At 37.8% G+C, this 23,613-nt stretch overlaps 1 protein-coding gene across 6 annotated transcripts in view; it reads right to left on the bottom strand.

Moving 5' to 3' along the window:
• Positions 1 to 5,853: 5,853 nt before the first annotated feature.
• Positions 5,854 to 23,613, bottom strand: part of PNPLA8 (patatin like phospholipase domain containing 8) — a 36,311-nt gene continuing 18,551 nt past the window's right edge. For all 6 annotated transcript variants that reach the window (XM_046937870.1, NM_001397931.1, NM_001397932.1 and 3 more), the window contains exons 9-10: positions 9,506 to 9,701; positions 5,854 to 8,019 (exon numbers count right to left, since the gene is read on the bottom strand). In XM_046937870.1, the coding sequence (XP_046793826.1) occupies positions 7,745 to 8,019; positions 9,506 to 9,701 (471 nt within the window). In that variant the 3' untranslated portion in view covers positions 5,854 to 7,744. The remainder of the gene's footprint in view (positions 8,020 to 9,505; positions 9,702 to 23,613) is intronic.

Raw genomic sequence — 23,613 nt, 5'->3', positions numbered from 1 at the left:
ACACTGGAAATGTTTCATCTTGCTTTTTTTCTTTACTTTATCTAACATACATGTATATATATGAGTATGTGTGTGGGTATATATGAGCCCACACAGTAAACAGCTGTTCAGAGCATGTTTTTGCTGCTAATCTCATCTAAGCTTTCCTTGCTGATCTGTAGCTCTTCCCAAGGATTTGTGACATACTTAGTGCAAATTCATGAAAACCCAGTCTAAAGAAGTGTTATTTATTGTCTTTCTCACTGTATTTATAACCAGGTCTTTTCAAAGCTTTGTTCACTTTGTTTGGTGAGGGCTTTACTATCCAATAAGGAATGAAGCAGCTAGAATGGACACAGTGCTCGAGCTGTGAAGTTATGACATGTTTATATCTTCACAAACTTTGGAAAGCAATCCTTGAAGGACAAGTTTAGTAGTGCCCATGGTTTCATCCTGTGACTCTACATTTAAGCAGTACATGATTTATTTGCCTTTCTATGTAGGAAGACAGCAGTACTCCATACCTGGCTTTTCAGCCCTCTACATTTCTGATTTTTTTCCTCTGCAATACCTGTCTTCTTGTTTTGTTGTTAAGAGCATTCCTTGACTGCCTGGCCCACCTGCTTGGAAAATGCATTCAGGTGAGGTGTACGTACAGAAGGGCAGGATGGGTTTCTGATTCCTACAGAGCAGACAATGAGGAAGCAAGGAGCAATAGCAGTTCTTCTGAGATTATGACTGAGAGTGGACACTGGTCAAGTTTTTAAGAAAGTTCTTGCTATCAACATTTCAGACACTCTGAAAGCATGTTTCCTGACAATACTTACTGCAGCTGTTGTCTCAATCAATAATGAAATAATGGTGTGAGCACAAAAAAGCTGTTCCTTTTTCAGCATACAAAACCAAGAAAGCTTTTCATTGTTAAAACCATGAGTTTGCTGAGCTCTGGCGTTGCATTTTAATGATCTCAGTAATATGTTCCATTTGTCTCTGTGCCTATGAAGATACTGTATTACAGCCTCTTCATGAAAAGTAAAAAATTTGGAGCACTGTCATGTATTTTTTATGCTACTATGCAGTGAGATAGCCATATGTGACAGTCTTACAAGAAAGCAATAAATTAAACGAAATCACAAATAAAAAGCAAAATTGCATTACTACTAGAGATTAAACATGCATTTCCAGTACTGGATTGTTTCAGTACTTGCTTCATTTTTATACCGTTGTGCTGAAAATCGCTAATGATATCTCATATGTGATGCCTGACAACTTTATTAAATAACATTATAGAACTGTGTTCGTAAAAACCAGGCAAGGTGGCACACAGAAAATGAATAGCACCAGGATATATCCAACTGCAGGCGCGGTAATGAGGAGGCTGAGCCATGAACAAGGACAGCAGTGGGACAGCAGCCCCCTGAGATTACACCACAAGGATGTGGCCGCTGGTGGGGCTGGGGTGAAAAACAGTCCTGCTCACCCTGCTTCTGCAGCACTTGAGGAGTAGGGACTTGGCATGCTTCTTTTCCTTTGTATATGGATGGCAAGCTGGACATGAGTCAGCAATGTGCCCTCACAGCCCAGAAAGCCAACCATATCCTGGGCTGCATCAAAAGAAGCGTGGCCAGCAGGGCAAGGGATGTGATTCTGCCCCTCTGCTCTGTGTTGGTGAGGCCTCACCTGGAGTACTGTGTCCATATGTGGAGTCCTCAGTACAGGAGAGACATGGACCTGTTGGAGCACATCCAGAGGAGGGCCACAAAAAATGGTCCAAGGGATGGAATACCTCTCCTATGAGTACAGCCTGAGAGAGCTGGGGCTGTTCAGCCTGGAGAAGAGAAGGCTACGAGGTGACGTGTTAGTGGCCTTTCAATATCTGAAGAAGAGATACAGGAAGGAAGGGGACAGACTCTTTAGCAGGATCTGTTATGATATGAAAAGGGGAAATGATTTCCAACTTAAAGAGGGGAGATTGAGGTTGGATATAAGGAAAAATTATTTTACAGTGAGGGTGGTGAGGCACTGGAACAGGTTGCCCGGTGATGTGGTTGATGGAACAGCCTCCTGTCCCTGGCGATTTCCAAGGCAAGGCTGGATCAGGCCCTGGGCAACCTGATCTTGCTGTGGTGTCCCTGTTCATCGCGGGGGGGTCAGACTAGATGGCCTTCAGAGGTCCCTTGCAACTCTAAGGATTCTATGACTCCATGGTTGTAGCGCAGAACAACTGCTGGAAGGCACTAAAGGAAGTGTTGATGTCTCCTATCATCTTTGTTGCCACCATCCTTTAAGTGTATCTATAGGATCCAGAGGATGGGTGCTCAATGGAGCCAAATGAAGGTGATTCCTTCTTTTTTTTTTCCTGAAGATTACAGAATAGCTGTACAGAATACCTCTCCCTCTCCTGCATGTGTTCAGAAACCTGTTGTATATAAGGGCTTAATGAGGGGTTAATAAGGGGTCCACACGTCTGTTGCATATAAGGAATTAATGAGCTCTTTCTTACCACACAAGTTAGCAGGATTCTGCTGGCCTTGAAGCCTACAGCCTTTATAATATCGCACTATAGAGCCATATTCAGGAATTGTTTTAAAACTTAGAGCAAGTGTTTCTTTCACCCCATTAATTCTCTGCATAGCTCTGCTATATTCTGTAATGTTGCTGCTTTGGGGTTTGGAACCTTTTTGTTTTCTGCCTCAGTTTGACAGTGGTCAGTTTAAATGCCCTTGGTTTTATGGAAGTGTTGTCCCTAATCTTATTACCTTTTCCTTCTTGAAAGAACAGCACATACCTTCCTTCCAGTCCTCATTTTCTAAGCTGGAATGTGAAACAAACCATGCTCTCTTCATTTTCCCCTTGGCAGCCCTTCTTTGCATCTGTTTTAGTCTGAACACCTCTAACAGCAGTGTCCCAGTTGTAATTACACTCAGCTCTTGCTGCCTGTGTCCTCTGCAAAGAATCAGTACCTTCATATTAGTACTGAATTGCCATTGACAGGAAATATCCTAAAATCAATGCCTCGCATTACACCATGTAAAAGTTTGATTTTCTTTCCTTTGGTAATGAATCATCTTTCAATTAGTATCTCCTGCTGCATAGGTAATTAGAAACTAAGACACGTCCAAGGGGCATTTTCTCTTTCTGGCACTGCATTAAGAGACATTATATTACATCTTCACCCTTTCATTTCCTTGTCTAGACTCCTTCTTCCTGCTCCTCACAACCAGAGCAAGGATACTATGTCAGTTTTACAAAGATTTGGCATTATCACGTTCTGATCTAAAGCATGAATCTGCTGCTTTTCTTTTTCAGTACACAAACTTGGCATATTCAAATGTGATTGGACATCTGGGCGGAAGAACTTTGTTTTCTGCTCTCACACTGAGTAACCTGCAACGGTTGTCCAGTATATTCTTTCGGTTTAATTTTCAAAATTCACACTGATATCTCGTATTCCACTTTTATTCCTATCTGTCCGTCCGTGGCATCCCCTGAGGTGCACTGATACCCACACCTGGTTTTGTAGCTGTGAATTCGCTGGCTCAGTTTCTGGTAGTCAACCGGATAAATGCACATCATTCCTCAGGGTACTTCTTCATAGCAGGATTCCTTTAACTCGATTTTCTGCATTACAGTAATCTTCCTTCCACTGTTGATCTTACACCAGTGTTCTTCAAAGGCACTGCTTTCATTCTAACCTATTTCCTCCCTAGATTCATGCTGCACTGAATTCCTCTTGTTTAAAATATTAAGGACCCCTCCTGGATTCACCTGTTGTTGTGTTCTTCATTCCATCCATGTGCTTAGTTAAAATATGCTGGTATGTGATCCACATCTACACCATCTGCTGCCTACCTATTAGCCCCTTCAATTTTAAATTCCTTCTCCATATGTAGCCAGTTCTGATTCCTCTACAGCTTTCCCTATTCCGTTTTCTTCAGAGTATCATTTGGGATTCCATATCTAATGCCTCAATAAACTTCCTGTAAACAGTTGTACTCCGTGATGTAGGAAGAGGATAAGTGGGAATCCTTGGAAACTGCTAATATCTGTAAGAACTAAGAACTAATTACAGCCAGAGTGATACAGCTCTCATGCCTGCATGTTTTAAAATGGTTTAGAAGGGAGTGCAAACTCCTAATTAGTGCCTGATAGACAGTGCAGCACTGCAATACTGAGGATCAAAGAACGTAGTTTGAAAGGATTCGGTACACACATCCTGTGAATTTATACACATAGTGGCCTAAAACAGTCTGCATTAATTACTCTGTAGCTCAGCTCTATTTTATGTGTACTTAAAAAACAAAGAAACAACAACAAAAAAACACCTACGAAGATATAGTTACATCAAAAACAAATGGAGGAAAAGGAACAGTAGCTTCCAAGTGTAATCACAAATCCAGATCTGAAATAAATTCCTTCTGCCCCCTCAAGACAGCGATACACAAAAAAAGTAGCAATGGGTTTAAACTGTACAAGAAATCTTTCACAGAATGAACCTGCTTTAAACAGACATCTCTTGCTCTGTCTGTGTAGCTGTGGCCTCATCAGTTTAAGAGCTGTGACTGTTTTAGTCTAGTCCTAGGAGTGAACCATTTCTTCAGATGAGATTTACGTTCTGTTGCTGTTATTACATATCTTTGTGCTCCCGTACTTCATCCCAAATATGTGACTCATAATGCAGCTTCCCTTACTGCACACCTGAGGTGAACATCAGCTCTGCATTGGTTTCGGATGAGGCCATGTACTTCACACGTCCTCGCTTGTGGGCTGACACTGGGATTTTGCAAAGAGGAAGCAAACAGTTGCAGGTACCGTTTTGCCTCCACTCCTGAGCACTGATTAAATGCATTTATGTAGATCCCCTTGAAAGGACACTTCTAACATGCAGGCAAGGTTGATGCCTTAGCAAATACGTTATAATTTCTTAAATACGGGATCTTGGAAGTCAGACAAACTACTCTCATCAGCCTAGGATATGTTTAATGCATTCTTATGAAAGGCTTAAAGGCCAAGGCTCGACATAAAATCTTTTTTTTAACAGATTTGTAGTGACCACTTAAAGAAGCAGAAATAATGTAATGTTTAAGTGAAGCTAACACGAAATCTTCTGTTCTCGTTCAAAAGACTAGTACTGTTCCAAGTTTACACTCCTTAATCAACTTCTAGTATAACGTTAAAGAACAGACTACTCGGAACACTTCCAAATGAAGAAAAATTCCTGCATTATATAAAAAAAAGGAATGATATTCCAGCTGCAAAGTTATTTCATATTAATAGAGTTGATCAGCGCATACACTTACCCAAGTGCCCAACACCAGCACCTCACAGGTTTCACTCTTGTAAAAGTTAAACGGAGATTCCATCACTTTGTTCTCTGTTAGCGCTTTCTTAAATAAATGGCAATACCAAAAAGCTATGACAGGAGATTTATGAATTCCTAATACTATCTTTAGAATCCTTAAGGATAAAGGCTTGACTTTGCCCTTTTTCCAGAGGAGTAAGTGTATGGAATGTTGTTTCAAGAGAATATCCCACATTGCCTATTATGATTCAGGATACTGGCAGTGCAGTACGATGCTATGCAAAGCATCTTGATCAAAATAATGTGCTCAAGGCCAGGTTGGATGGGGCCCTGGGCAGCCTGGTCTAGTATTAAATGTGGAGGTTGGTGGCCCTGCATGCAGCACAGGGAGTTGGAGGTTGCTGATCCTTGAGGACCCTTCCAACCCAAGCCATTCTATGATTCTACGAATGTTAACATTGTTTTTTTTTATGCTTAAATTTACACCAATTGATAAGACTTGATCTTGTTTTCTGTCAATCAGTTCTTAGTAACTGGAATGCAGAAGGGAAGTTGTATAAAGCACAGTTGTATCAAGATCATAAAACTTTTTATTGCCCTATTCAAGGAACTATGTTTGTTCACAGTAAAAAAGGGACAACCAAAACCACCACCACACGAACAACACAAAAAAGAAGAAAAACAAACACCAAACCCTGGTGAATTAAAACCACTCATTCTTTCACTTCTTATCTTTAAATCACTGTAGCTTTAGAACATTTCTTTCTCTCTGTTCCTCCTCTTTTCCATTCCTGACACGCTGAATAATAAAGGCTTCTTTAATCCTTGCACACCTAGAATTTGTTTGCATGGGGAAGAGTCAAACAAAAAATTGAAGGCTTCAGCTTGTTGTGTGCTAATGGCACCTACTAACTTCACTGACCAAACAAGTCCAAGAACTGAGGCAACACCAGAAAACAATGGGTATTTGAGTAAAGAAAAAAAAACACTCAGGTAAAACTTTGTCTCACATTGAAAAATAAAAACCAGCCTAAATCAAATACTTTCCTACACAGTCACAAAATGCCTTGTGGCAGCTCCTGAGGATCTCCGTTGTCCTCTTCCATGTCCTCTTCCATGTCCTTCTCTTAAAAGTAACCTACTAACATTTGATTGAAGAAGACAAGTACAGAAGGTGACTGTCAAGGTAAGCATTATATTTAGAAAACAGTGCAATGGCAGTTTATAACCCCTGAAAGACAAATGGACAAATGCTGCTTTTCGGTGAAATTGGACATGTTACACAGTAAGCAGTTCCAGGTAGCTGTCTACTGAGATGTAAAAAGTCACCCAGAGAAGAGTGCTTGACTTTTATTGATGACCAACAGGTGACAGCAGCTAACTGCAATGAAATGTGAGTTTTAGTGTTTCTAATAGTATAGGCAAATGTTTCATTAATGTACAGTATGGGGCATTGCTTACCACACCTCACTTAAGCAAGAGGTGCACTCATAAGCAAGAGGTTGCAATGGAATGAGCAGTAAGATCATAGTAAGCTGTAAATAAAACTTCACAACTCTAATATAGTTTCAAGAGAGTGCACATATGAAAGCTGAAAGATAAAAGGCAACACATAATTTATTATTTCAGGTACCAACTGCTAAATTTTTCTTGACACCCGAAGTTTGGCATCAAAAACTGAAGCTTCTATTATAAGCTTCTCACTTGCATAACTAGTGAACTGTTTAAAGTTTTATTTCCTTTACCTTCTGATAAGAACAGCAGCTCAAATGAAGCTGGAGGGCTTGGGATTATTTCCAAATAATGAACAAACCAATCTGAAGTCATTAAAAAAAAAGAGACAGCAGGTCCTAAAAATATCAGTTAATCTTCACAATTTAATATGCTGATATTATGATCTATATCATATATGATTTATAGTCATCCAAACATCTTACTGAATAGTTATGTACAAAAACCATTGAAAAGAAGAAGAATTTAGATGTTATTTTCCAAATGTAACAGTGCAATTAACACAGGCAAAGTTTTTTGGTTTTTGGTTTCATTTCTATTAAATTCGCTGGCTACGTAAGAGCCTAACAAGTACGCTGCCTACCCTAAAGTGAATGAGGATTTTATTTGTCATTAATTCGTTTATTTCCAATGAGCCTGGTGGCTGAGAAGCTTGCTCCAACCATAAATATGGTACAGACACTGAAAAATGCATTACTTTCATAATTTTCAGTTTTACTGACGTCAACAAATTGAATACAACAGCAAGATCCCTAGAGTTCAAAAAATAATTAACACCATAAAACTTGATATCAAGTAAGTGTGCACAAAACAGCCATCCCGGATTGCACCAGAGTTCTACGGACAGCTTCCAAAGATGTTGTTCACCCACAATAAACACTGTTCCTCTACAGTACTGAATAAGTTTTCTGAAATAAGATTTACATTTACAGACTTTCATGCGTTACGTATTCACAGTTTGGAAAGAAAAGGAAACCCTTCATACATATCAGCCTTTAATTTTATCCAATCATGAAATTTCTGTAAAGTTGATTTTTCTTGTGTTAATATCTTTGCAGCTTTTCTCAGTTTTTCTTCATTTCGTTCTAAATAGCGAATTCCATCCGTCTGCAGCTGACTGAGTTTCTCTTTCCGACTTTCGTCCAGAGGTATGTCTTCATGCATCAGAGGGTTAAATCTGAAATAAGTGTCTGGCGGTAACAGTGCATCCAGCATGGTGTGAACTTCTGCATTAAAAACAAGTGTAGGAAACTGTTACATTTACGTGAGAGGCAAATAGTCCTACAGTCTGAACAACAAGTGCTCTGGAGTGACAAGACACAGAAAGTATAAATATGTGCTGCTTTGCGAAGTACATTTTTTTTCCACTCTTGTCTTACACAAACAAATAAAACTCACTTTGCAAACAACCCCACAGCTCTGTTTCTGCTGAAAAACTTCCTCTTTTATTCTGACAACTGCACTGGTGATAACCAAGATGACTTTGTGAACTATCCAGATACACCTATGTTCATTCTTTGGTGAAAAAGAACACATTCTGAACAGCAGTAATGTAACTTACAAATCCCCACTCAGGATACTCATGATTTGTTACACTGAATATTAATGGGAGAAGGTATTATGAAACAGAGAGCTACATATTCAACTCCAATCTCAAAGTCTGTAGTAAAAAAAAAAACAAAAAACATAGCTTTGAAGCTTTCTTTAAACTGCAACTATTAAATATGAACACAGGTTGTGGTGTCAAAATTTTCATTTAATTTAAAATGTTTGAATTCTGAAAGTTAACCAGTACAGAAATAAACTGGCTATCTAATAGATGTAATTGTTCCTCTCTTTGCTTCCTCTTTTCTTCTCCTTCCATAACCTTATTTCTCCCTCCTCTAAGATCTCTCCTCTTATCTCCTTTAAACTTCCATTTCCATGACTACTTCCAGCTTTCACTCTCTTATTTCCTTCTTTGCATTCTTACCACTCCCTGTCTCAATATTCCTTTGTACAAATCCTGCTGGATTACTCGTGGAATTCTCATTTTTCAGGTACCTGTAGTATAACTGTGTCATCAGCTGCCTACTAACAGCTGAGACTCATAAGCTAAAAGAACTCAGCATTGGCACGGTAATGATGAAGGCTCATGGAGATAACACTGGGAAACGTATTCTCATCTCCAGAAAATCTGTAATTACTAGTGTAAATACTAGTATTAAAACACCAGCCGTATGTAATGAGTTAAGAAGAGACATGCTTTACTGCATGTGTTTTTGCTAAAATTCAAATCACAGAATCATAGAATCATTTGAGTTGGAAGGGACCCTTAAAGGTCATTTAGACCAACCCCCCTGCAGCGAACAGGGACACCCACAGCTAGATCAGAGTGCTGAGAGTCCAGTCCAGCTTGACCTTGAATGTCTCTCAAGGACAGGGCATCCACCACCTCACTGGATAACCTGTTCCAAATACTTGCTGGGTGGAAACAGTTTCCTGAAAGCAACTGCTTAAAATTCTCCTTTTGTCTGCATTTGATTTTGATAACAACAAATTCAAACAAACATGATCTTACTATGGGTCATATGACTTAGGCAGAAGTTTCAGTAGGTCAGACAGAGAGAAGGGGAAAAACAAGACATTGCAGATTGCTCTCTGATTTGAAATTGCAAGAATCATCAAAAAGCTGAAAAGAGCCAGAGAGCAAAGACAAATTAAGACACTAACCTTCTGTGTCAGTTGCACTGCTGATAACGTTTGTGAGTTTGGCTTTCAAACTGGTGTATGTGACATTTGTCTTTCCTGCACTTTCATATCGGCCAGTACCCAGCGATACCAGACACTGCAGTGGAACATCTGGCCAAAGACACTTGCACTCGTGAACTGCCAGTGCAGAAGGATTATTTAGAAGCAAGCCTCCATCCTGTAAATTAAAAATAAATGCAAAGGTTAATGCTATACATGATGTGAATAAAATGAAATTGCAATTACAAACTGAACTGGTACAGCAATTTTACATTAAAACATCTCAATGAAGCAGGCAATAATTTCAACCTGTTGTGCAAGTGTTCTGTTTGTGCTTTACAGCAGCTGCATAACTAAGTTTCCTGGGCTTATGGACACTGTCAGATCACCTCTTGAATCTCTGGTCAGTTCTGCTGGTGTGAGTGAATAGTTTAGGAAGGACCTATTGAGATGATGTAGTCCAAACACCCTCTTTGCAGAAGATCAGCTGCAGCATGCTGCCAAGGGCTATAACCAGTTGGATTCTGAGTATCTCCACACATAGAGACTCCAAAACCTTTCTGGGCAATCTCTTTTAGTGTTTGACCACACTCATAATTTTCTTCTGTTCAGGTGGAATTTAATGTGTTTTAATTTGTGTTGTTACTTTTCGTCTTTTCTAAGGGTATTCCCTCTTCTACATTATCTCCAAACCTTTATTTATTCATATTGGTAAGATACACCTCCCCCACAAGCCTTCTCTTCTCTAGGCCAAGCAGACCCCACTCCCTGTTTCCCCCCATACGAGATGCTCCAGGCCATTCACCATCTCTATGGCCCTGCATTGAACTTGCTCACTTAATTGGTACATCTCTGCTACTTTAGTATGTACTTCTGTCTTCTAGGCACCTAAGACAGCCAACTTCAGAAGAGCATACTAAGAGATACTTCTGGCATGCAAGCAGTAGAATGTATGAACGTAAGTGAGACTTTTTGTTTTCAAGATTTCTGTAGTTAAGAACAGTAATTAATCATAGCAGAGGCCAAGATTTTTACAGCCATTCAAAAAACCATATAAAATATAGAAGAAACAGCATATGGATGAATATTTGCATAAGCATGCAAAATCTCTGTGAACTACCTCTATCCTGTACCTGTCAATCACGTTACAAGAATAACAAAGAAACCAATGACATTCAAACAGAGCTTAGAATAAAAAACATTACGGAATTGCTGCACACTTTACAGAAACTCTTATTAACTACAGCTGTGCTAGATAAGTAGAAACAGGACTGCTGAGATAGAGTTGGGTTTTTTTGTTTATCAAGCTTCTAATTCAACCTACAAAAAGATCTTTGAACTGCTTCTGGACTACTGTCTACTTTGCTCAAAACACTGCTAAAATGAATAGTCTTTTCAGTGCCTTTTATCCTTGCTTACGTATAAATTTAATTCTACACAGAAAACAAAACACAAGGATGTCTTTGTCCCTTATATAATTCCCCATGAATCTTAATCTGAAATCTTAATACTTATCTTTATGGTGCTTGCTTATTTCTTTATAACCTAGATTAAAAAATGCTTACCAAATAATTTCCACTGATCTTGCCAATATAATTTAATTAAACATGATTTTTTTCCACGATGAGAAAGCTTAGCGTTATCAAAATATAGGGCATAGTTAATAACAGAATACCACTGTATTTTTTAATCAAACTGACATATAAAACAGCAAAGAAAGAGAACACAGAATTATAGAATCCTTAGAGCTGGAAGGGACCTTTAAAGGCCATCTAGTCCAACTCCCCCACAGTGAACAAGGACGCCACAACTAGATCAGGTTGCCCAGGCCTTGATCCAGCCTCACCTTGAAAGTCTCCAGGGATGGGGCATCAACCACATCACTGGGCAACCTGTATTGGTGCTTCACTATCCATATCATAAAAAACTTTTTCCTTATCTCTGATCTCAATTTCCTCTATTTTAGGGTGAAACCACTTCCCTTGTCCTAACACCACAGACCCTGGCCAAACAGTCTGTCCCCTCTTTCTCTATCCCCTCCTTTCTTATCATCCCCTTTTCAATAATGAAAGGCCTCCATCAGGCCTCCCTGCAGCCTTCTCTTCTCCATGCTGAACAGCCCCAGCTGTCTCAGCCTGTCCTCATAGGAGAAGTGTTCCTTCCCTTGATCATTTTTGTGGCCATCCTCCGGATGCGCTCCAACAGGTCCATGTCTCTCCTGTACTGAGGACTCCACACCAGGACACAGCAGTCCAGGTGATGCCTCACATCACAGCACAGAGAAGAGGGGTAGAATCACCTCACTCACCCTGCTGGCCACACATCTTTTGACACGGCATACACATATCAAAGGTGTGCCACAATAATAACAACAGCTTTCTGCAGCTATTTTCATATTTAAAGACTTTTCATTCAGGTTTACTGGAATGATAGTATATTCATTAACACCTTTTATATAATTTCTAGAATTAATATAGCTATATGCTATTCTTGGAAAGTCAGATGTAGTACTCAATAACAAGGGAATCTTATTTTTTTCTTCACCTTCAAACAGATTATTATTGATAATGATCCAATCAATATTGTGTTTCAAATCAGCTTACTCTGACAAAGATGTTCATCATATTGCTCTTTTGCTTTCAATGATTAACTGCTGAATCAGTAAATAACGTTATTAGTTAAACTGGACTTCAGAAGACTCAGTGTAGAAAGTATTGCAATAATTTAACCAGAAACATTAGAACACATTAAGTCAAAGAATGAAATTCTCATATTAAAAATACTGCACACATTTTAAAATTAGTTTCAATGATCTCGCATGTATGTGAATTGTAAGAAAAATGGTTAAAAAAAATCCAGTTCTAAGATCAGAAATTACCGGAGATTGACCTTTCTGATTCCAAATAATTGTCTTCTTCCTCTATCTTCATAAAATTGCACAAAAAGCCCTTCCTGAGACATGTGAGATTTGTTCCCTAAGTAACACCTCATATTTTATGAGGGTTGCTCTGAAAACAGTTCCTCCTATTTTATTATGCTGGTCCATAACGTCAGAGGCAGATGTTGGTGGTGTGGCAGTAGAGGCTGAACCTTCCCACCAGTATTCCAGTACATGTTGTTGCCATGCAACAGATGGCAGCAGAGAAGCAGTCTGACACAATGGTGTCTGACATGGAAGCGCAGATGAAGCAAAGGTGTGTCACTGAATTCCTGCATGTAGAAAAAATTGCACCCATTGACATTCATCAACACTTGCTGAATGTTGATGGAGAACAAACAGTGGATGGGAGCACAGTGAGGCAGTGGGTGGTACATTTCAGCAGTGAAGACAGTGACAGTGGGGCACCTCCCCTGGTGCAGGTTTTTACAAGCATGGCACACAGGATTTTGTTCATTGGTGGCAAAAATGCACAGCTAATGATGGTGACTGTGTTGAAAAAGTGTTGTGCAGCTGAGAATTTGCTCTATCAAATAGTGTTATTGCACTCTTTGTATCTGCTATAGCAACCACAGAAATAAGCAGGAGGTATTACATTTGGAGCAACCTCTGTATAATTGAAGAGCATAGATTTAATGGACCCACATTGGATAGCACAATTCTACTCTCTTAATGCCTCTGTACAAAAACAAATAGTGTAAGTAAAACATCTTCTTTATGCCACATACACCATCACAAAAATCTTGTTGATATAAAGTGATGGTTTTAATTACAATATGAGCTTCAGGAGCCTGGCCCCAAACCTTTTAAGTCCCTAATAGAATGCGTTGCCCCTTCCATCTATACTGCTGTGGTATAACACTGTCTGTGAGACAGTCAAAGACAGACAACATGAATAGTATATTAGATATACTACTATGTTATCAACATACATTTGCATGAATGAATACTAATAACATATTGGGCTAAAAGCGTAACAACCAGTAAGTCAAGTGAAGTGATTATTCCCTTTAATTCAATACTCTTGAGGTCACACTGAGAATACTGTGCGCAGTTTTGGACACTCAGTTACAAGACACTGAAGAAATGAGATGTGGACAGTGAAGAACCACGAAGATGGTTTGGGGACTGAAGAACATGACACAGCAGATGATGCAAAGAATTGGATTTATTTAGCCTGAAAAAAACAGTAAGTCAAAGAGGAGTCAAATCACAGCCTTCTGTCTAAGGGGGAGAATACCTAGCTAGACTCTTTTAAAAAAGTGCAAAACAAAGTGCAGACAAAGAAAGCTGTAGAATGTCTGTTCTTGGATATTTTCTAAATTCAGCTTGGTGAGGCCCTGGGAACCAGACCCAACTTTGAAGTTTATCCTGCTTTGAACAGGAGGCTGGACCAGACAACCTCCTGAGGCCTCATTCTCTTTTCATTTTCCTAAGGTTCTACTCTCTTTAAAGAAACAGCATATGAATCGTTGCAGATGCCTGTTATTTTAGCTGTAAAACAAACTTTTAAAAGCCTTTCTTACAAAGTATAGAACTACACCAGTACAATCTGGAGTCTTAAAAAAAAAAAAAAAGAAAGCAAATATGCCTTTTTCACACACAGTGCATACCTTGGAAATGAGCTGAAGGACTGACTTACAGCAACTCTTTAAATGACAAAATTGCTGATCAACATCCACAAAAAGATGCAATTGTCTGACTATGTGCCCGGCCATCAGCCAGAGTAGACCAGTGACTCATTTGCTTTGTTCTCCCATTCTTAGATTGTCCTTGACTACATTTCACCGTCTCCTCTCATTCAGTTAGTTCTCAATGCAACTGCAAACTTTTTCACTTCCCAAGCATACAAAGCTACCCCTTTCCTGTGCTGCTACAGACACTACACTGGCAAATCTTATGCTCTCCTTCATACTCTGAACTTTGCAAAACCACTTCAGACTTAAGTCACCTCAATTTGCAGACAGTACACCGAGCACAAAGTGCCAGAGTAGGAACATTACTGCAAGTGCTGAAGAGGGGCATGTAACTTCCCTAGTGACATCATGCAGGTTCAAAGTAGGGAAGAAAACTTAAAAAAAAAAAAAAATCTGGTAAAAATAATGGAGATAATCAAACAAATCTTAAAATGGAGCTCAATACATGTACAAACAAGCTTGGTTGTGACAGCAAAGCACTGAAGTCAGGCACTCAGACTTTGCTTTCAGTCTTTTGCCAAAGGCTTTCCGAGTGGCAAACATTCAGTTGTTATACTTCGCTTAACATTTTATCACGTAATTCCTAAGGGAACGTTATGAAACATTCCTCCTCCCAGTACAGATCTTCTAGAACTTCTCAATGCAAGCATAACCATACTTTTAGGGCCCAGTGTTAGTTAGCTATGCTAGAGCTGTAGTTAATGTTTCCTTCAAGTATTCAGACAGTTACAAAGCAGAGAAGGCTCCCTTGTGGTTTGACTACCAGATCAATTTATCAAAAGCAGGAGAAGTGCACTTTCTGTGGGCATACGCTCCAATGAAATCTCTTTGATGAAGATTCTTTGCTCATGCAGTTCTAGGCATTATGGTAGGCATGCTTAAATATCGTCAAATGTTCCCCATTTATTTCATAATCCGAAGGAAAATATGAGACCTTCAATATCCGAAGGAAATGAGACCTCAAATAAAAGACGTGCTCCAGACCACTCAGGAGCCTGGAAGCACAGAACCTTCTGAGAATTCTTGTCTCATGTAAATAATTGTGATGAACATGTATAAAATCACCCCTCAGCTATTCAAACCAGTAACTTAAAAACAGCTCTTAAACTGAAGATGTTAAAAACAAGTTTGAATCACACTTTACTATGGATGTATATGCAGATTAAGAACAAGGCTTACTGTTTCAAATGAGGACTTGAAGAATCTCCACACTGTATGGTAAGAGATCAGTGCTCGGAAAAATTAAAACACTTGCTCCAAAAACACTAAGCCTGGTCTCCTTAAGTAAAAAGTAAGCTTTGCCAAATCATTCTGCAAAATCAGCTCAGTATGTTCATATGAGCAGCAGCGAATGTTCTCAGTGTAGAAGACAAGAGTGAGAATACGAATGCATTCCTCCTGCACACCGAACTCCTAAGAATTTCAGAAGGAGATTCTGAATGAAATTCAGATGCTCCTTTAGTGTTCCTCAAATGTGTTCTGCTCATCCTTTTATAAGGGCTATATTTATTTTATTTTGACACTGGAAAAACAAACACTGGAACTGTGACAAAACTCAGTTTAGAGCAGAAAACTGATCCCATTTGAATGGGCAAACAGAAAAAACTCTTTAGAAAGTACTTGTGTAGAAAATATAATCAAATGCATTTGTATTTGCATTATTAAATGGCACTGATATTAATATTTCCATTATTTCTGACTTTGATTAGTAAAAAACAAGAACATTTTAAAAGCTACATTTGTACTTCTACTGCATCAGCTGAAAAAAAGAACACCCTATATTAAGATCACATTACAAATAACACAGGAGGTATCTAATAAAGATTGAAAGCTTACTAAGTCTGATTTTCAGTATAACTGTTCTGCCATACAGTACTTATTTTTCTAAAATTTATCAGTGCCACACTATGTTGTCTATATACATACAAATCTCATGCTAAATGCTTCTGAGAGCTCCCAATTGCTATTACTAAATATTTAATAATATATTTTACATTATTTTCCTCTACATTAGCCATGTTTGCTCTTGACATTTCTTTAGAATGAATGGCTGGCAGAGGTACGGTGCTAGGTGATTATCTTAAATTATTAACTCATCCCAGCAGGTCATTAATTCACAGAAAACGGCCAGCTGTTTTGACGACATTACTGAATTAATTTTTATGTCAGACACAGAAAATGTACTTACATCGTATTGGTGAAGATTTGCTAGAAAGAATTATTGGGCAATGAAATATATGGTCGGATATTCCACTAGAGGCATAAGCTGTGTACCACATTTAATTACATTAATTAAGCAATGAACGACAGAATTTAAAATGTGGTTCCACAACAACAAACAAGGAAGGATCATAGAGTGCAGTGTAAGTAAAAAAAACTGGGTTGTGGTTAAATCTACACTGGCCCCAAACACATCCCAGCTTCTGTTCTGCCTGTTATGTTTGTCAAGCACAGGCAGTGGTAAAGAGGAGTTCTACCTTTCATACTGTGAAGTCAAATGAAATTAGTCCATTCATTTTTTTAAACAAAACCATTCGAACTATTTCTATTACTTAATGCAGTTTTATTCTTCATGATGCAAATATTAGATTTCATTACATTGAAACTGAACAAAACAGGCTCAAAACTACGGGATTTGATCTTGGACAAAAATTAAGAAAAAATGAGTTAATTAATGGAGGTAATTGACTTGAAGGAGTCAACATTTCTATATGAACAACCTAGTATTTGTATTGCCAATTACGAGGAAAGGGGGGTGTAAAAGAAGAGTTAATTGAACTGGAGAATAGTACAGGCACAAGGAGAACTTGCATCCACTATGAACAGCTACAAATAAACAAAATCAGAAATCTTCTGGCCATCAAAAGATGAAAAAAATATCCTTCTCGAAATAACCTTCTACAAGGGTAGCAACAGCAAAGACAGCTTTACATGTTTATGAACAACAGTCTATAAGGTAGCTGGCAATGATGACAGAGGACTGGATTTGACCCAAGGGAAGCTGCTTTGATCTGTACTCTCTTGTTTTTTTTTTTCCCCTAAGGAAATGCCAGCTGAAATAATTCTCAAAAATTAGACAAAAATACAAAAAAGTACACTACTAAAGACTTAGTTGAACACACACTCAGTAGAAGAAAAACTGCAATGTAAAGAATCATCAAAGAGATCTCCAGCCTGCTTGGGATTTGCAAAATTAGCACTATAGATTAATCCATGCACTAAAAGAGAAGCTCAGTACAGGAAACAGGGCTTAGGCATTGTACCCTATTCAACTAATGTGAATGTACTTGGTATTAACCAATCAACTTCACGCACATTTTCTGTACGTGGTGAAAAGTATCACCACTGTGGCACTAAGACCTGCATCCATGACAAAAAGAGAGCAGTTTCCTAAACTAAACTACAATGCAGAAGGCAAATCAGAGTGGATGGCACATGACAAAGCATGAAGTGATTACTTGCAACATGCATCAGACCACCATATATCATAAACAAGGTAACTGTATCAGTAGTAACAGCACTCTCTTAGGCTTCCCTCCACAATGATTATGACAAGGCTATTTCAATAAGGAAATACAGTCCCTTCCAAGTCACCATTAGACAGATGTACAGCTTAAAATAAAAGTCACAGGTATAACTGACAGAAAATAGCCCTTCATGATCTCCTAAGAAACAACAGCCAGTGATGTCGGCACTTGAGAGGAGCAGCCTAGACTGACTGGACACATTACTGCATTGCCTCAGCTCTTAATTTTTTTTATTATACCAGTCTCCTCTGATTTTACAAGATTTAGTTATAGCAAATATTAGCTGGTAAATGTTGTTAGTAAGGACACATGGAGTGAGAAAGTTAAAAAACAGTGTGATCTAATACAGCTCCTTTGGGAGTGACTTTTTTTTTTTCCCCTTCCGTTTTCATATAAGCACACTGAAATATTGTATTTACAGTAACGAAGTATCACTCTGAACCATGGTAGATTCACATCATAATGCTTCCAAACTAAATGCCTAAACAAAACACATCCTCTATTCCCTTTCACTCAACAAATCTTCTAAAACCCATTCATTTAGCAAGTCTCTGCTGGGAATCCTAAAAGCAGCCTGCTCTGCAAAGTAACACTGCTGCAGTAAACACAGCATTTTGATGAAGGCTGGTAAACTGCCCTTTGGCCATTCATCCTATGAGCTGCCAACCAAATCCATAGAATCCACAGGAGAAAACAAACTGCATACATCCACATAGTGAACTAAATGTGTATGGCAACAAGTAGACAGAGAAACAAAGAAATATTTGTTTCTATCATTGTGAGAACAAGATACACCTATTAAAGCACACTCTGTATAAGCTCTGGTGCATGCTGATCACCGTGGCATATCCTAAGAATGAAAAGAACTCCAATGTGACCTATATTCTATGTCTTCTTAGAGCCTGGGAAGTACCCTTGAATCTAATTTTAAAAGCTACCATGTAAAACCAATTAGGGTAGGATCCATTAAGCGAATCACTTTTGAAGGCCTCTCTCATAACAAGCTACAAACATGAAATGGCACTTGCAAATTTAACATTGACTAAAAGGAAAAAAGAAGTCTGAAGAAGATGAAGAAAATCTTTTTTTCCCCCCCTCCACTGAGGTGAAACTTGAAATTTTAGTGTATATGTATTTGTTTCTAGGTTGTATTCTCACCATATGCATTGTTTCTCCTGGGTTATTAAAGCTCAACTAACAGATTAGCTGCGATTTCTTAACCACTTCAGTATTTGATCTTGCTCAAAGGTGGTCTGGAAAATGCTATTATTGGAACACTGCTGTAAGTCAACACTAATGTTTTATTAAATGAATTGTATCAAAGCAGTGAAACCATGGGAACGCACTGTAAGAAAAAGTTGTGTTAAACAGAGTATATTTTATTTTAAGAAAAATATATGGCTTTGTGAAATTTCTTCCCATTCTCCCCATGCCCCAATTAATCCTGTGGTACAAGTTTAGTTTTTACTGTAAAATCAAGTGTGTGAAGCGTGCACAATGATTGTTGAATCTCAAATAGCTCTATTAATTAATTGGCAATTTGCTCAGCATACTGCACTGTCTACTGAAGTGACACTGTTGAACAGCTAAAAAGGAAATGCTTTTTACACTACAGAAGAAAAGAGCAACATAAAACAAAATAAAAAATGACACCCCTCTGTGAGAAGTAGGGGGAAAAAAAGTCACTGGCTGTAGCAGGTCTGGAGAGAGCTTAAGAGACACTCAGTGCTTCTTAAATAGATTTTAATACCAAAAAGCTGATATGTGGCAATACAGCTCGTACACTGTGACATCATGACTCGGCCTCTCTCGACTTGCACGGTTCCTGGAGAAGCATGTTACAGGGATTAAATCCCTTTGAATGCTAATGTCTTCCTCTTTTGAACCACAAAGAATATTAATCCTCCTCCCCTCAGCTACCAACAGCTGCGCTGTTTTCCTTCTTGACAGAGTGGAACAAGATAGCATGGCATGATTGACCTGAATGTAAATATTGCTATTTGGTTTTTGTTAAACTGCTTATTTTTTATGGAAATTTAACAAATCTGGCACCAAGTTATCAACTGCACAAATAAAAACAAAGCATCCAAGCACCCAGAAATATCTTTTAGCAGTTAAATTATTTCTATAACTCTTCTGATGTATTAACTTATTAATAAATTAACACACTACAATCCTCTCAAACATTTACAGAGGCTAATACAGGAAGTGAGACTGGAATGTTCCCAGAGAAAGGGCACGAGTGTGTGTACACAAATACACATGCATATATAAATATATATGGATGGATGGAAATGTGAGTGTTAAAGTGAACAGCCACAGTTCAGCTCAGATATGACTGCAGCATATACAGATAGTGTAATACATAAAATCCTTAAGAATTAATCTCAACCTTACACATAGTTCTCATCCAGCTGTTTCATGCACTTTGAGAAAGACATCAATTTTAACAAAGGCTAGATAAAATAAAAAGAATACGCAGACTGACTATAAAAAAATCCACTACGTTTCCATTGTAAAAGTAAGTATTTTCACACATTTGAAGTAAATCAAATGACAGAGCGTCTTTCATTCAGATTTCAACATACAATTGAGTGATAAGCCAATACAAAGCCTGGTAGCCATATAAAATCCTTTAGAGTCCCAAATGACAAAGCTGAGAAACAAATCTCATTTTATTTACTGAGTTTTCCAAGGCTTTTTACAAGTATTTTCACATTGTCCCATGTAAACTATGATAGCACCATATACGATACATCATGTTAATGTTCCTGTCCAGCTACAGTGCACTTCTACAACAATGATGCTTGACAAAATCTACTAATACTTACAAGAACTATATTAACCTATGGAAAAAAATCCTACAGCTGAAGTATTAGTCACAAAGCTATTTTAACCAGAAATATTACTGATTTTTGTATTCCATTTAGAAATATTTATGCACACATATTGTTTTCAATCTTGAATACTTACTAGAAATAAAACTCCTTGATCATCTTACATTTTCCACTGAGGTACCATTACGTTCAGGAACATACACGTAACAGTTTGCTGAAGACAAGGAGGTTCTTCCCTCAGGATCAAAACAAGGTAATTCAAGGTAGCTTGAATGTGCGCTGATGCAAATTAAATCTGATACTCAAATCTGCATGCAAATAGTTATGTAGCATTTGCCATATAGAACCTTGCTAGCCTGCTGTCTATTAAAACACAAGCACATCCCATGTGTTAAGAAAAATGTGATCTGGGAAAGAAAGTCAGTAAGGTTTGAAAGACAAAAGACAACAACCTAAAAGAATCTTAAAAAGTTCAAGACTATTAACATATCATGCTTGGAAAGAATGTAGATTTTCAGATGATATGGAAGAGTAACTAGAAAATCTAACATCTAGTTCTACTACAATAAACTGTTTTAGTACTGAAAACGTTTAATTCTCCATAGTTTACCATGGGGAATAGAGAATACAAAATCTACAGCCTTCGGAATTTTGTAGAATTAAGCAAGCCACATCCTAATCTCTTGCTTTTTAGCAATCCAAATACACCAAATAGAGTGTTTTAAGAAAAGAACTGTGAGTTTGTGAGGCAATGATGGTTCGAACACATGGAAGGGCTTTGTCCAAAGAACTCCAAGTAAGGAAAATGAACTAGATGTCATTCTAACTCTATATATCTGAGAATATTGGACCTGATCTCTAACATTAATCATAATTTTATGTTCTCTAGTCTGGTAAATAGGACTTAAAGTGAGTATAGATGGTATTACTGTCCACTTTAATACATTTCACTGAAGTCTGCGTTAAGTATTTTGGAGAAGTTTAAAATCGTACTGTACAGCTATTCTTCATCTGGAAGCACAGACAGACTTTGATGCGCTCTCAGCTTGAGGAAAGAGGGGGTAGGATGGTGAGAAGAGGAAGAAAAGTGCCTTGCATAGCTTAACCCTGACCAACCAAGTAGCTAAGGAGCTGCTTGGAGCAGCTCCAAAGACTAAACCAGCTCTCTTTCCAGTTCTGCTTGGACAGGTGGAAGATGACCGTGTTTCAAGATTTCAAAATGAATATCTGATGTGCTACTCCCTTTTTAGCTTTACAAAAAAATAAAACAACTTATTTGCTTATTTCAGGTGGTATTTGATTAAAATGCTTTGGAGATAACCAGACACAGCAAACAAAAGAAAAAGAATGAAAAACAAAAACACCCTAAACAGAAATGAAAAACAGAATATGAAGAAAATAAAAGTACTCTCAATCTGGTTGATGCAGTAAGGCTATCCTGCCCTTCATGACAACATTACCCCCTAGCTTACATAATTTTTATGTATCTGAATGTAATTAGGCCAGCTCCTTATAAATGTTATTTCAAGATATAGCTTACCTTTTGAGATTATCAGTTTCAATCATTACATTTAATGAGTATTTGATGTTTTTGCAATACACACACAAAATTTCCAGTAAGAAGTCTCCATTAATTAATGTTTAAAATTAGATAACTCACTCATATTGGATGAATTTAAGTACATTACACACTAAGAAGTTATCTTACACTAAAAGGAATGGATAAGGTCTACAATAAACTTTCTCATTAAGCTTTCCAGAAACCTCAGCAACTGCAACTGCATACGTTACAGAAAAAGAAACTGAGCACTGGAAAAAGAAATCCATATGAAATGTTAGATACCCTCAAATCCTAGTATGTTGCATACATACTGCTTTATGAGTCTATAAGCCATGGCCTACAGTTTCCTCAGTATTTTTACCCTCTCCTAATATCGTTGATAAAGAAGGAATGCTCAGTCTAGGCAGAAAATGTGCACAGTCTTGCTTTCAGTTTCTACACAGGACTATTACAGACAAGTTTCTGCCCTTTCCTCCTATGCTGATTTTTCAAATTAAATTTTACCTGCTTTGCCTTTCTATCAATGCTTCCATTTATTGCCTCTTAGCGTATTATTTGTTAGTCTTTAAACTTCAGTATTACTTATGCATATGACAATGCTAATGAGATTCTACAGTACTTCAACAAATACCGTAAGAAATTCTGGATCTGGTTCAGGTCCATTTATGCTTAATTAAGGTACACATTGCACAAATATGCCATCATTGCTTTCCATGAGTTAAGATTAATGCCATCATGAGAACTAATATGATGGAAATGTAATAGATGCTTTCTTTAGAAAGACTGCAATCCTATACTGTCTTTGCTGAAGGCCTTGGATTCAGTCATCCTTCACAGCTCTTTCTGCAAGAGATCTATAATATATCTTTTCCAAAATAAGCACTACTACTTTTAAATATATAGCGTAAAAAGGATTCTTTCAAATTCAGAGTTATAGAACAAACAATCAACAGGTACTGGAGGGCAATAACAAAGGTTAAAAAACGTACTACATAAAGTTAATTTCCTTTTCTCTTTACCACTCATGGTCATCAAAAGAAGCTGTAATACAATAAAACAGCATTCACTGTTAATAGGATATATCACTTCACACTCAAGTGAATTTCTTTTGAAGCTGTCTTCTGAATTTAATCTTACTGCCATAGCATCTCTTATTCTTTTTGCTTTTAAACTCAAAATCAACGTAAAACTTAATAAGCTATCAGTAGAAAGAAGTAAAAGTAGACCATAAACAGAAATTATTCAGTAATAAAAAGGAGCACTGAAACTTGCAACTTGAAATTTACATACTTTGCAGTACTGTTAGATGGAAAGCCATACCACCCATCTAGTGAAATAATGCTCAGTGAAATACCAGATGTAAGCAGGAAGTCAAAGGCCATTTACAACTCATATAAAGTTCCCTCCCAGGCAGACAAGAAAGTTCATATTAGGAAGCCTACAATTTTTAAGCCAGTGCCATTCTCTGGTTCTGTAAAGGCTATACACATGAAAGAAGTTTTCTTCCTTGCTCCTACCTACCCTAAATTT

This window comes from Gallus gallus, chromosome 1, assembly GCF_016699485.2.
Source record: "Gallus gallus isolate bGalGal1 chromosome 1, bGalGal1.mat.broiler.GRCg7b, whole genome shotgun sequence".
Classification (NCBI taxonomy): domain Eukaryota; kingdom Metazoa; phylum Chordata; class Aves; order Galliformes; family Phasianidae; genus Gallus; species Gallus gallus.
This window is presented reverse-complemented; position numbering and strand designations above follow the sequence as displayed.